Here is a 13787-nt window from a genome sequence, read left to right on the forward strand (position 1 = left end):
CATATAGAAACCTCACTCCTGTTCCACTAAATGAGACCGGTTTGTATAAGGTCATGGGTATGACCTCAGGCAGTGTAGTGTGAATGTCTTGACTAGTCTGTACCAAAACCACCAGACATTTTGACATTTTGACATAGAACCCACAGCGCATACTCTGATAAGGACTGCACTGCTTGGTAAACTGCAAAGTAGGGCTTTCAAGGCATATGCCTTAGGCGGCAGAGGGAGGTGTGGCGTGTTTTTTATCAGCTTTCTTTGATTGGTAGGCTTAATTCATGAAGGACTTTCATTAGTAATTCCATCCAGTGTTTCCAACCTTCATGATCAAGAAAATTTCCCTCTCAACCTGGGAAAACTGATTTAAAAAAAATTTTTTTTCATACATCTTGCCTTTCCTTCCATCCTTTGTGGAGGTAACATAATTGTACAATTTTAGAGTCATGTCTTATCTCTTCTTATACTAGCAGACACGTATTTAGCTCTTTTTGATGCATCTCTTTCCACACTCGTTTTTTAAATCCTTTTATCCTTGTACTTCTCTAAGTGCTAAAGTTTTCTGCATCTCAGATCCCCATGACAGAGATAAAAATCAAGAGATTGTATTCATTTTTCACCATATCCATTGGTGATTGTTTCATGTAAAGTTACTTTTAACTTTCCTGAGGGTTTTTTCTTCTCCGTAGATTTTTCATGACGTAGCATATAAAGCAAAAGAGCGAGATGATCTCCTGGCGGGGATTGATGAGTTCCTAGACCAGGTGACGGTGCTTCCTCCAGGAGAGTGGGATCCCTCCATTAGAATTGAGCCACCCAAAAACGTCCCTTCCCAGGTAATGTATGCACATCAGCCAATGTGGCTATTGTCACTTACTGACTGCCCACCATGGACAAAGCAAAGACCATGTGGGTATATGCTAAATATATCAAGATGCAGCCCTGTTTTGGTGCACCTAGAATATCAAAACAGTAATAAAAATAAATCTGGGCCGGGTGTCGTGGCTCATACCTGTAATCCCAGCTCTTTGGAATGCTGAGGCAGGTGGATCACCTGAAGTCAGGAGTTTGAGACCAGCCTGGCCAACGTGGTGAAACCCCATCTCTACTAAAATTACAAAAATTAGCTGGGTGTGGTGGTGGGTGCCTATAATCCCAGCTACTTGGGAGGCTGAGGCAGGAGAATCGCTTAAACCTGGGAGGCGGAGGTTGTAGTGAGCCGAGATGGTGCCACTGCACTCCAGCTTAGGTGACAGAGCGAGACTCCACCTCAAAAAAAAAAAAGAATTTGCGTAACATAAATTGGCTCAGGTGTGATGGGGTTAGTCAGGATTACCTGAGGATGAATTTTAAGCCAAATTTTGAAGGATTAATGTGAAATAGCAGAGAGAAGGCAGAACATTTCTTGTGACTACATTGTATACAAGTCATCAAATGAAAAAATCAAGTTGTATAAAGAGAGCAAATAGAATGTCTGATATCTTTCTGACATATTAAAGATGGGAAAGGAACTCCTACTGTATACTAGACACCAGCCAGGTGCTTTATATATGCAAATTCAGTCTTCCCGGGAACATCCCTCAAAAGATATTGCTATCTCTGGTTTTACAAAATGTGGAATAAAACTATCTTCTAGGGCAAGATTTTAAGGTAAAGTAAGATTACACAGAGGCAGATTTGAAACTGGAACTTAGGTCATATTTGATGCCAAAGCCCCCATTTTTCTCTTTCTAGGCAAGGCTTAGTTAGGAGTCAGGTACTATGGAACAGGAAGAGAAATTATGGGGTATGTGTGTGTGTGTGTGTGTGTTTCAGTAAAGTCAATAAACTGCATCAAGTCAGTAAGTGTATTTGAAAGCTACAAACACTTGGGCATTTTTGGTTGCTTTTGGGTTATCCCATTGCCACTCCTTGCTGATAGCAGGATGGAAAGATAGATGTTACCTTTACTAATTTTGTAGTCTTCTGTTAAAAGGAAAAAAGGAAAATGCCTGGAGTTCCAAATGGAAATGTTTGCCACATAGAACAGGAACCACATGGGGGTCACAGTGGGCCAGAACTTCAGCGCACTGGGCGGTAAGTCCTGGGACGTTTTACAGCAATGCTGCTTATTGGGTAGAAGTTATGTAAAGCAATGAGGCATCCTCTTTCTTTCAGCCTGCTTCTCTGTAGTGGGAATTTATTGGCTGAAGAATGACATTTCAAATGGAACCACTGACTAGAAGTATTATGAATATATCAAATATCGTATTCATTCAAGTTTCTCAAATCACCTACCATGTTTTGTCTCACCTCCAGTCCTTCCTACCATTGTTCACTCTGATTTGAACACTCTTCCCTTTCCTCATCTCCTTGCTAACTCCTACCTATCCTTAGTCTCAGTTCTTGTGTCGCTTCCTTTGGAAAGCCTTCTAGGACTCTTTCTGGATGAGGTTAGATGTTCCTGCTATGTGATGTCACAGTATTGAGCTCTGACCTCCCTTCCCCACATTACAGCCTTTATCATACTTTATTATTATTGGTTGATCTATTGTCTTTTCTGCTAGACTGTTTGTTCCCAAAGAGCAGGGGCTCCATTATATTCCTAGGACCCACCACAGTGCCCTGAACAGAGTAGGGTCTCAATATCTGCCAAATGAATGAAATGAATAAATACTTCTAGAATGATGTCTGTTCTGTAGCATGGAATGGACTAGGTATGATAAATGTTGAGTAATCATTTTAGGTTAAGAAACTCCCTTAGATTAGGAAGACAGGTACTATTTTAGGTGTGTGTGCCTCAGAATAGGCAATCTACTCTTCTAGGCCAACATTTTAAGGACAGATGTCCAAGGAGGAGGTAAGTGAGGGAAGCAGGTCCCCAGACTAGGAGGTTTTATTCCCTAGGTCAGAAGGTGGTAAACGAGAATGATATTTTGAGTTAGTGTGATATCCAGAGGTGTCCCCAGAGAAGGTTGAGACTATAGCTCTGTCTCTGTTAAGCTGTACTGTGTCTAAGAAGGTTCTGCTGGGTAGAGATTCTCAGGGTAGGACTCAGATTATGGAAAGCAGCTTTTATGTCCTCTAACCCCTTGCTTTCTTCTTTTCTGCCTCCTTGCTTGAGGTTGCTTTCCTTACTCTTCTATCCTCAGCACTCCACCCAGTGGAAACTCAGAGTTGTTTTGGAATTGTGGAAAGCATTTTATTTTTCCAATCTTGGAAATCCAGGGAGAAACCAGGAGAGGAGACAGAGAAACAGGAGAGAATGGCACTTGACTAGCAGTGTCCTGACGAGGAGCATGTTTTCTGGTAGGAAAAATGTGTTGGAGGGTAGGGGAAGATGGCTGTGCTCTGGGAGGGAGCATTGGTGGAAAGAAGGAGTGCTTGCAATGGAAGGGCCACTGAAAAGAGGGAGCAGCCTTCCCTTTTTAAAAAACATTTTCTTTAAAGTTGGGAGAGGTCTCAATTGGGTGGGGAGGCCTGGTATTGAGAGGCAGTTCAAGGGAAGCATGTGTCCTCAGAAGGGGTTCCAGGATAGAGACTCTCCTAGAGGAGGTGGTAATTTTTTCAGGAAAAGGTTTTGAGTATGGATTTGATATTTCAAAATTATAATTTATCTTTTGGATATAAAGGGTATCCATAGTTTAGGAACTTAAGAGTTTGAAAGTAGTAGAATTTAGGGCAACAAGGTTTTCCTCAAACCAGTATCTGTGCAGAGGTGAGATTTTAGGTTGCTATTGGTGCCAAAGAAAACAAATGGATTAGCGTCCCAGGCTTTGTGAGAGGGGGTCACTTATAGTCAATTCCACCTGAGGGTTTGGGAGACCATTATATTGGATCTCAACAGTTATAAGATCTTGGAAATGGCATCTGATGTCCCCAAGGAAATCCCATATTGCCAGGATCATATGCTTATTCACAAACCGCAAGTATCTTGACTCACAAATTCAAATGGAGTTTGAAGGAGTTCTCCCATAATGTCATGTCAGGAACTTCTGGAACTGACAAAGCTAAAAGGAAGCTCTAGGCTCAGAGCTTAGCTCTGCTTTATATGGGAGATGCTTCCTCTTTCTGAGCTTCTGTCATTTTCCTTAGAGCCCTTAGTAAAGGGCCTCAAGCCATATGACCTTCCTCCCATTGTAGCTCCTTAGGCAAGGTGACATAATGGCTGCGAAGATCATATTTCCAGGCCAGCTCTGGGCTCTTTCTCAGTCTCAAATTATGTGGGAGGTAAATGTGAGCCTTTTTTTGCATGTGGACATCCTGTACGTTTCTGGACTGCATATTAAAACCACATTAGCCTGGGTTTTATAATTTTTTGGACTATTAGTTGTGTTTCTTTGAGATGCAAAACTGCTTTATGCATGCCATGTTGCACAATCTTGGAGCAAAACTTGAATAACATCTTGGGGAATATTATCCTTGTTGGATGGAGAAGTATTTGAAGGCAGGGTGAAGTAGACTCTAAGAAGGTGGGAAAGAAGACAAAATTGAAATGGTACTGTGAGTTCTGTATGATCTGACCCTTCAAGCCAGGGTTAAGACAGATCTTAAACCTCCCTGATATTGACTAAGGCAGGGATGCCATAAGTAACAAAGAAGAAAGTATGACTAGAGTGTTCCTAGGCCACAAGCTCCACAGCAAGGAGGGTGCTCTGGAAAGGGTCTTTTCAGGGTAGATTTCTGTCCCTTATCGGAGATGCCACTTTTGGGAAGGGTTAATGGAAAAAAGAATCAGGAGCTGCTATCTGGATGATCCCCCCACACTTCAAACAGGTTTCTTCCAAAGTATACCAGACAAATGGATAGCTGGCCTGTTTCTAAAGCCCTCCAGGGAAGGGTTCCTTAAGTCTATGCTCCAGAGCCTAGTGACCCTCTACACGGGTAAGTCCTTTCTTGCATCAAGCTTAAATTAAACTCATATCCCTGTGTGCCTCCTGCCCCAGAAAACTTGAATGTGAAGGACAGTGTTGAAAGGGAAAGGAAATCCCAAGTACAGAAAGAAGCATCCATGCCTGATGAATATCTGTTGTAGATGTGCAACCATAGTCTGATTTTATGCATGAATGAGGTATGAGGCTGACTTCATAAAGTGTTCAGAAATTATTTTATTAATTTATAGTTATACCATCCATAAGAGCTCAGATCTTTCCCTGCCTTTTAATCACTGCTAGACAGATAGATGTTTTCCCTTTTCATGGCTTCTCAGAAATCCATTTCACATAAATCTTTTGTCTGTTGCTCACAGACACTCCTCTCCTCCTGTGTCTAGGGGCTGAGTATTCATGGCAGCATCTCAGGTAGCCTCAGAGTGTGTGTGTGTGTGTGTGTGTGTGTGTGTATGTGTGTGTGTAGGGGGTCACTATTATACAGGGAGATTCTTCTCACAGAATTATGCTCTCCAGAGGAAGACGACTGGTAATGAAGAGGTGATAATCACATGATAATAAGATGCTATGTTAGCTAAGAACCCAGAAATACTTGAATCTTACCCCAGCTAAATTACTGCTGCCTGCAAGGTATTGAGGGGCTATTTACCTAGAGGAGAAAGCAAGACAAAGTGACACGTTATTACTAACTGAAGCATTGGCCCCAAACCCTGAGGCCTCATGATTTAGGCTAGATCATGTGTATAGCTCCTTTACCTAAGCTAAGTTTGCCAGATAGGCTAAAACTAGGGCAGATCACAAGACTGGCTTTGCTTCTCTTCCTTAAGCCCAGACCTAGATTATGATGTTACTGCTGTAAGGTGAGGAAAGGTGAACCCAACTATACCCACCAGAACCAGAGGAAAAGAGCAGGTGGGTAAGTGTCTGTCCTGTGTCCACCTGTACACCCATTGTACTAGCTAGATGAGAGAGAGTGTTCCAGGAGAAAGGGCTGGCTGGATCTTCTCCCCTGGCATACAGATCCCAGGCCTCCTCATACTCCTCTAGTCTTCTAGGTGAGAGAAGGAAAGAGAGCTCACCAAGTCTCCTTCCATAAGAGAGTAGCTTGTGTGCTTTTTTAAAGATAGCTTTTTGTTATAGAAAATTTCAAACATAAAGAAGGGAGAATAGTTTAATGATCCCCCAGGTACCCATCAACTATTATCAACATTTTGCCAATCTTGTTTCATCTGTTTCTTCCCAGTTAATTTTATTTTTATGTTTTCTAGATTATTTTAAACCAAATCACCAACATTTTACCTGTAAATGCTTCAGTATGCATCTCTTTGATTAGGACATTACAAAAATTATCATGCCATTATCAACCTAACAAAATTAGCAATCATTCTGTACATTGTCTAGTGCTCCATTCTTATTAAACCTTTCTATGATTGTGTTAGCAACATCTTTTTTAGAGTTCATTTGTTTGACATAGGAGTCAATCAAAGTTTGCATTTGGTTATTATGCTCCCATTTTGTAATAGTCCCTCTTCCTTTTTTTCTATGCCATTGATTGGTAGAAGAAACCAGGTGATTTGTGCTATAAAATGCTGAGTGGCTGTTTTTGTTATTCACCTAACAGCCCTCTCCCTGGTGCAGTTACTCCACTCTTAGAAAAAGTGATTGAATTGGGAACACATCTCCTCCTTAGTGTGGGATATCTTGGTCTTGGTCTGTCTCATCTTTGAGAAGAGGAGAAGGGCGCTGAAGTCCTGCCACCAAGTCCTGTTGATTCTACCTCCTGATTAGCTCTTGAATCCATCCACTTCTCATCCTAATCTATGTTCCATTCATCATACTACCACAGAGTGGTCCTTCCAGAATGTATGTTTGATTATGTCACTCCTCTGTTTATAGTTCTTCAGTAACTTGACATGCTATTAGGATAAAGTTTTAATTCCTTAAAACCATTTCTGGCAGGCGCTGTGGCTCACACCTGTAATCCCAGCACTTTGGGAGGCTGAGGCGGGCGGATCACAAGGTCAGGAGGTTGAGACCATCCTGGCTAACACAGTGAAACCCCGTCTCTACTAAAAATACAAAAAAATTAGCCGGGCATGGTGGCGGGCGCCCATAGTCCCAGCTACTCAGGAGACTGAGGCAGGAGAATGGTGTGAACCTGGGAGGTGGAGCTTGCAGTGAGCTGAGATTGCACCACTGCAATCCAGCCTGGGCGACAGAGCGAGACTCTGTCTCAAAAAAAAATAATAATAATAATAGTAAATAAAACCATTTTTAAGGCCTTTTTGGCTTAGCTTCTCCAGCCTTGTCTATTGGCATTCACCCTTCGCACTGTATTATCCACTCACATCTCTCAGCACCTTGATCCACCAAGCACTCTCACCTTTAAGTGTCACCCATGTTGGTCCCTCTGCCTCATCTGCTTAACTCCCAGTCCCTCCCTGAAGTCATGGCTGAAATGCCCCTCCCTGCTCTATGCGACCATAGCACCCTCACAATACTGCCTGTCTCCTGCGCTAGACTTGGTCCTGAAGAGCAAGGCTGTTCATGTCTTGCTCATTGCTGCATCTCCAGTACCTGGCACAGTGCTTGGCACCAAGTATCTGCTGCTACTTGTCAATTGCATGAATGAATTATTATACACATTTGTCACAAGTAAGGGGGGTAGTTGTTCAGAGTAAGAAAGTGCATGTGATAGGGGCTTTTTATCTAGAAAACATTTAATAAAACTAGCAATTTTAATATCTTAAGTTGGTTTTGCACATTTCCTCCTAACAGCTCAGAATTTAAAGTCTGAAGCTAATACTTGCTTTCATGTTAATTTTTTTGAACTTTTTATTGAATGGATAATATGCATATCTAAATTAATTCTTTGTATGTTTAGGGTATTCATTTAAATATACCATAAGTCATACCCTTGGTTGCAAAGAGACTCTGTGCTGACCAAAGAGAGATATCTGTACTGGAGTCAAACTGAAGCCAAAGTCTTACGTCAAAACAGAGCACATTTGAAATGCTTTCAAATGTGTGCTGTTTATATGCTTTTAGGGAAGAGGGACTATGTTAGAGGCCTGTCTATTGTGTTTCCACAGGCTATTTGGGGGCTTGGTGCTGGACATCAAGCGGAAGGCCCCCTGGTACTGGAGTGACTACCGGGATGCACTCAGCTTACAGTGTTTGGCCTCCTTTCTGTTCCTGTACTGTGCCTGCATGTCACCTGTCATCACCTTTGGGGGATTGCTTGGAGAAGCCACTGAGGGACGCATAGTAAGGACTTTTAACCACTTCTAATGGTCCCAGACAAGACCTAAAATATTGTGGCGGCGGCCAAGTCCACTGTGGGGGAAATTACCTGGTCTAGGACTGAAGATTTTTCCTCTGAATTACCATGGTCTTCTGACATCATACCAAAGAGCAACACAGTCCTCTCTTTAGAACAGACTCTTCTGCTTGAGCATCGGCTTCAGTAGCTGGTTGCCTAGTTGAATTTTCTATTGTCTCAGTGATGGAAATTGGATATATTGATGCCATTTTAAAATAAGATTTAAAGTGACTCTATATGTGAGCTTGTAGTGTGAATGGTATCACTGTGCTTTCTATATATTTTCAAATACCGAATTGAGTCACTGAAGAATAGGAGTTAGTTAAGGAATCATGTGTCAATGGACCTGGGCACCTGAATTATTAAAGTAGTATCTGTTTATAGGAGTATTAGATGGTGTGTGCACATCACTCTTGCTAAGATGAAATACAAGCAAATGGCCATCAAGGCACACAGGAGAGCAAAGTCAGGAATGTAGCTAAGCCAACATTACTCTGTACTGATGGGCTATGGACTCAGTGATGGCTTTTTTTCCTCTCAGAGTGCAATTGAATCCTTGTTTGGAGCCTCCATGACTGGGATTGCTTATTCCTTGTTTGCGGGACAGGCTCTCACCATCCTGGGAAGTACTGGGCCAGTGCTTGTGTTTGAAAAGATTTTGTTCAAATTCTGCAAGTAAGACATTTGTTTTTCTGAAAACCCTAACCAGATTTAGTGATTATGTTGCCAGGATTAAATGTTGCCAGGATTAAAACTCAGTACAGACAGACAATATCATCTGGATTGGAAGAAACCTGAAAGGAGACCATAATTTGGTCTGTTGTCCTGCCCCCAGGTAGCACCATACCTAAAATAGCAGATCTCCTGTTTTTTTTTGTTTTTTTTTTTTTTTTTTTGAGATGGAGTCTCGCTCGGTTGCCCAGGCTGGAGTGCAGGTAGAGACGGGATTTCACTGTGTTAGCCAAGATGGTCTCGATCTCTTGACCTTGTGATCTGCCCGCCTTGGCCTCCCGAAGTGCTGGGATTACAGGCGTGAGCCACCGTGCCCGGCCTCAGATCTCCTATTCTTAATGAGTTTGATTAATATTCCTCAGCCATTATTGAAGTCTTGACATTTTATGTTTAAAAAGACTTTCCCTAGCTAATTCAAACTTCTCCATTTCCATTGTGAGTTAGTTTTTAATTTGGCCTCATATCCCCCCGCCTTTTTTTTTTTTTTTTTTTTTTTTTGCTAGCGGTAGTGGGGCACACGAGTGCTGTGGTTTCCCAACTTTTCCTATATAATCTTTTCTTTTTTCCTTTTATATTTCAAGTAGCAGCTCATGGGACTAGGGCCAGCCCCCCCTTTTTTTTAACTGCAAGAATAAGATCATAATTACATTAGGTAGTAATGGCAGGAATGTATATGAGACAATTTCTTTTTTCAGTTTTCATATCCTTGCCCATATCCTGTGAGGCAAATCTGTATTATAACTGTGCCAGAGCATTATTTAGAATTAAAATACAGTCAGAATTAGGGATAAACTGGGTTCCAGTGCTGGTTTAGATGAGATGAATTAACCACATTTCTGACTCCTTGTCTCTTAATGCCATCCATCCGTGCTTTCTGATGAACTTTGGTCTTGTTTCAGAGACTATGCTCTTTCATACCTCTCCCTGCGAGCTTGTATTGGACTGTGGACCGCTTTCCTGTGTATTGTCCTTGTGGCAACTGATGCCAGTTCCCTTGTCTGCTACATTACCCGTTTCACTGAAGAAGCATTTGCCTCCCTAATTTGCATTATTTTCATCTATGAAGCAATAGAAAAACTGATTCACCTGGCAGAGACCTACCCCATCCACATGCACAGCCAGCTGGACCACCTTAGCCTCTATTAGTAAGTGTGCTTTCTGCTTATTTTTAAAAATTGAGCAAAGGGCCTGAGTTTAATTGCTGATGTAGAGTGCTAAGCAGTGCTTACAGCTTCTGGTCAAGAAGTGTCTTGCCCTTTGGGAAATGGATCTCAGATACGGACAAGGAGTATTGGAGGGCTGTCAGAGGAGAACAATCAAAAGTGTTGACAGAGAAGATCGACTAGAAGTCACACAGAGGGGACTCAAGAAATGCTTTCCAGACCATGTCTTTTGGTTCTAGGCACTGAAACAAAAATGGGCTGCAAATGTAACAGGGAGAATTTGAGTTAGTTATGGGGAGGAACTTCTTTTTGCAAGGACTTGTGAACCTCTGGACTATGTTATCAAGTGAGAGAATGGACTCTCTCCTTTGTTGAAATGAAGGACTCTCTTTCTCTGAAAGTATGTACAGGCAACTCTTAGGGATTATTAGGTGAAGATGTATTAATCATTCCTTTCAGATCCAGAAGTGTCTCACACTGTATCATAAAGATCCAGAAGCCTACTTACTTCCTAGATTTCAACTCAAGAAATTATGATTTCTTTATGTGTTCAGTATGGTTTGGATCACTTGGAAAAGAAACACGGTATCTGGCTGTGTTTTCAACCATCTAGGACACTCTGGTCCTATAAACATTTCTTCTCTGTAATAGTATTCTCCAAATTATGACTAAAGATCCTCTTCCCTTAGCTCTGTACATCAAGTTCTGGCTGTACAGTTCTGATGTGGAGGATCTGGTTGTGAAATGCACAACTTCAGTCTGAAACTATCTCAGAAGAGAGAGTACACTGTCTGGAGGCATCTGCAAACAAGCCGCAGATACACTTTCATCTATTCTAGTTATTCACTCATTAACCTTTTAAAAATCAGAATTAATAAAAAATTTACTAGAACTTTATTTTACTAGAAAGTAACAATGATTACGGAGTATCATCTTCAAAGCCTAGTGAATTGGCTCCTATTGGCATTAGAGTTCTCATTTCTGTAAGGTTCATTCTTTGACCTCTTTTTATCATTATTTTCTTTGTTTAACAAATATTTATTGAGCACTTATTATGTACCAAGCACTGTTTTAGGCCTGGGAAACATAGTGGCAAACATGACAAAGGATCTGTCTTTATGAGGCTTTTATCTGAGAAGACAGGCAAATTGACCAGCCCTGGATTGAGTAGACTTTGGTTCCAGAAACAAATTCTTTGTTAATAAAGCTCAAGATGGTATTTTTTTAAGTCACATTCTACTGTTAATTCATATGGCGCTGATGTGAAGCTAGAGCTCCTCAACTCTTTAAATGATTTTATGTTAATATGTATGGAATTGATTTTTAAAAAATGGTTTATTTTTTAAAGCAGTTTTAGGTTCACAGCAAAGTTGAACAGCAGGTACAGAGAGTTTGCATATACCCCCTACCCCAGCACAGGCACAGTCTTCCCCAGTATCAATATCCCACACCAGAGTGGTAAGTTTGTTACAATCAGTGAACCTAAACAGACATATCATTGCCACCCAAAGTCCATAGGTTACATTAGGGTTGACTCTTGGTGTTGTGCATTCTGTGAATTTTGACAAATGTATAATGACATGTATCCTCCATTATAATATCATACAGAATACTTTCACTTCCTTAAAAATCTTCTGTGCTCTGCCAGTTGCTCTCCCCCTCCCCCCAACTCCTAACAACCACTGACCTTTTTATGTCCTTATAGTTTTGAATTTTCCAAAATGTCATAGTTGGAATCATACAGTACGTGGCATTTTCAGATTGGCTTCTTTCACTTTGTAATATGCATTTAAGGTCCTCTGTTTTTCATGACTTGATGGTTCATTTCTTCTTAGTACTGAATAATACTTCATTATCTAGATGTACCACAGTTTATTTATTTTGAATTGATTTTTTAAACCTAAGTATAGGGCTTTATAGCTTTCCCTGTTACTTTTCATTTTGTCGATTTCTTCCTATTATTCTAACCTGTTGAGAGCTTTTTGAATTTTAATTCAGTCATGCCATATCTTAGAAGGCATGTTTATTAAATTCACAGATCATACGAAGTTAGTAGGGATGGCTGTGTCAGTTGACCATATTGGGAGCCAGGTTGTGCATGAAGCATGCTAGGACTGGGAGGCAACAAACATGGTGGCCGATGGCACCGGTGTGGTCTGGTCTGGTTTGGCTGGAGTAGGAGGCCTGGGGAAGCTAATGGAGCTTCTAGGTCTGGCTCCACCATGAGTGACCAGGGAATGGCCAAGGTAGTGGGATATTACCACAGATAACTCAGTGTCAGGAAGTGCTTATGTCACGATTCCAGGAGACTCTGACTTCTAGAACAAGAGCATGATGAAGGGTATAGGGAATAAGATATTCAGGCTTGGAGGAAGTTGTTGAGAAGTAAATAGGATATTGAGACCTCCTTGCTATGCAGATTAAATTTCTTAGCAAAAGCCTAAGAGATAGAAATCAGGCCAAAAAAAAAAAATCAGGACTCATTCTGGGCATATCAGATGCCAAATGTGGTTGTCGGCACAGTTTAATCCAAGATCCATGGGCTGATTTTAGTCCAACTTTAGTAATGACCAACTGAAAAATTAGAGTGTGATGGGGCCTATAGAGGGGCCTCAACTACTTAGGTCTGAAGTATGCAAAGAAGCAGCAAGGCAGCTCCTGACAGCCTTTAAACCAGTTGTTCTAAAAACATTTAACTGAGTATTTGGCTGTTTTCCTCAGGAATCTTTTTAATTTTTCCCCTCAGCTGCAGGTGTACTCTCCCAGAGAATCCGAACAATCACACCCTCCAGTACTGGAAGGATCACAACATCGTGACAGCAGAAGTCCACTGGGCTAACCTGACTGTCAGTGTAAGTTTTGGAGCTGTCAGATGTCCTAGCATTATGACCACAGGTTGAGGAGGGACTTCTAAGTGAAAGGGAGGAGTGGCCCTTTGGCAAACTCTGGCATTTACCGAAATAAAGCTTTTTAAAAAAAAATTCTTACTCATTTTCTTTTATCCTTTCAGAAGTTTTCTTGTACATAAAAGGAGGAGAAGATTACCCTTCTCTTTTCTCCCCCCATATCCTACCTAGTGACCCTGAACTAAGGGTAGGTGGGGATGAAACCATGCAGGACAGGGGGCAGATCCAGACATGTCGGGCTGAAGAGTATTCAAGTTTGGAGGTCCTCTGTGATAAGAACAGTACAAGTTGCCAGGGTCCTTCCAGAGCCTTGGAAGTAGTATTTGTTCAGAACACTTCTGGTTCTATGTCTTAGGACCATAAATAGCCACCCTACTTGAAAGTGGCCTCTGCAAGAGAGGACCCCGCAACTGCATAAAGGTCAAGGGGATGCTGCTTGCAGCCTCTGCTCCCAGCAACCATGGATGACAATGAGTGGTGGACTCAGAAGGAAACAGCTGTTTATTCGGTTGTGTCTGCCTTTCATCACCCGGAATGCTTGTTCCTCCAGGAATGCCAGGAGATGCATGGAGAGTTCATGGGATCTGCGTGTGGCCATCATGGACCCTACACTCCTGATGTCCTCTTTTGGTCCTGTATTCTCTTCTTCACCACCTTCATCCTCTCAAGCACCTTAAAGACGTTTAAGACGAGCCGTTATTTCCCAACCCGAGTAGGTAGCATGTTCATGCATTTCTTTCATGTTAGAATCAAATATAACAGAACCTTTTCTCAGCCTCTATGCTGCTTATGGGGTTGATTG

At 41.6% G+C, this 13787-nt stretch overlaps 1 protein-coding gene across 5 annotated transcripts in view; it reads left to right on the forward strand.

Moving 5' to 3' along the window:
• The window catches only part of SLC4A8 (solute carrier family 4 member 8), an 83843-nt gene that overhangs the window by 36124 nt on the left and 33932 nt on the right, over window positions 1–13787 (forward strand). For 4 of the 5 annotated variants that reach the window (XM_077952436.1, XM_077952434.1, NM_001258188.1 and 1 more), the window contains 7 exon segments: window positions 684–830; window positions 1970–2070; window positions 7955–8129; window positions 8726–8859; window positions 9816–10061; window positions 12826–12931; window positions 13536–13697. In XM_077952436.1, coding sequence (XP_077808562.1) covers window positions 684–830; window positions 1970–2070; window positions 7955–8129; window positions 8726–8859; window positions 9816–10061; window positions 12826–12931; window positions 13536–13697 — 1071 coding nt within the window. 5 annotated transcript variants of the gene reach the window in all.

Source organism: Macaca mulatta, chromosome 11 (genome assembly GCF_049350105.2).
Source record: "Macaca mulatta isolate MMU2019108-1 chromosome 11, T2T-MMU8v2.0, whole genome shotgun sequence".
Lineage (NCBI taxonomy): Eukaryota > Metazoa > Chordata > Mammalia > Primates > Cercopithecidae > Macaca > Macaca mulatta.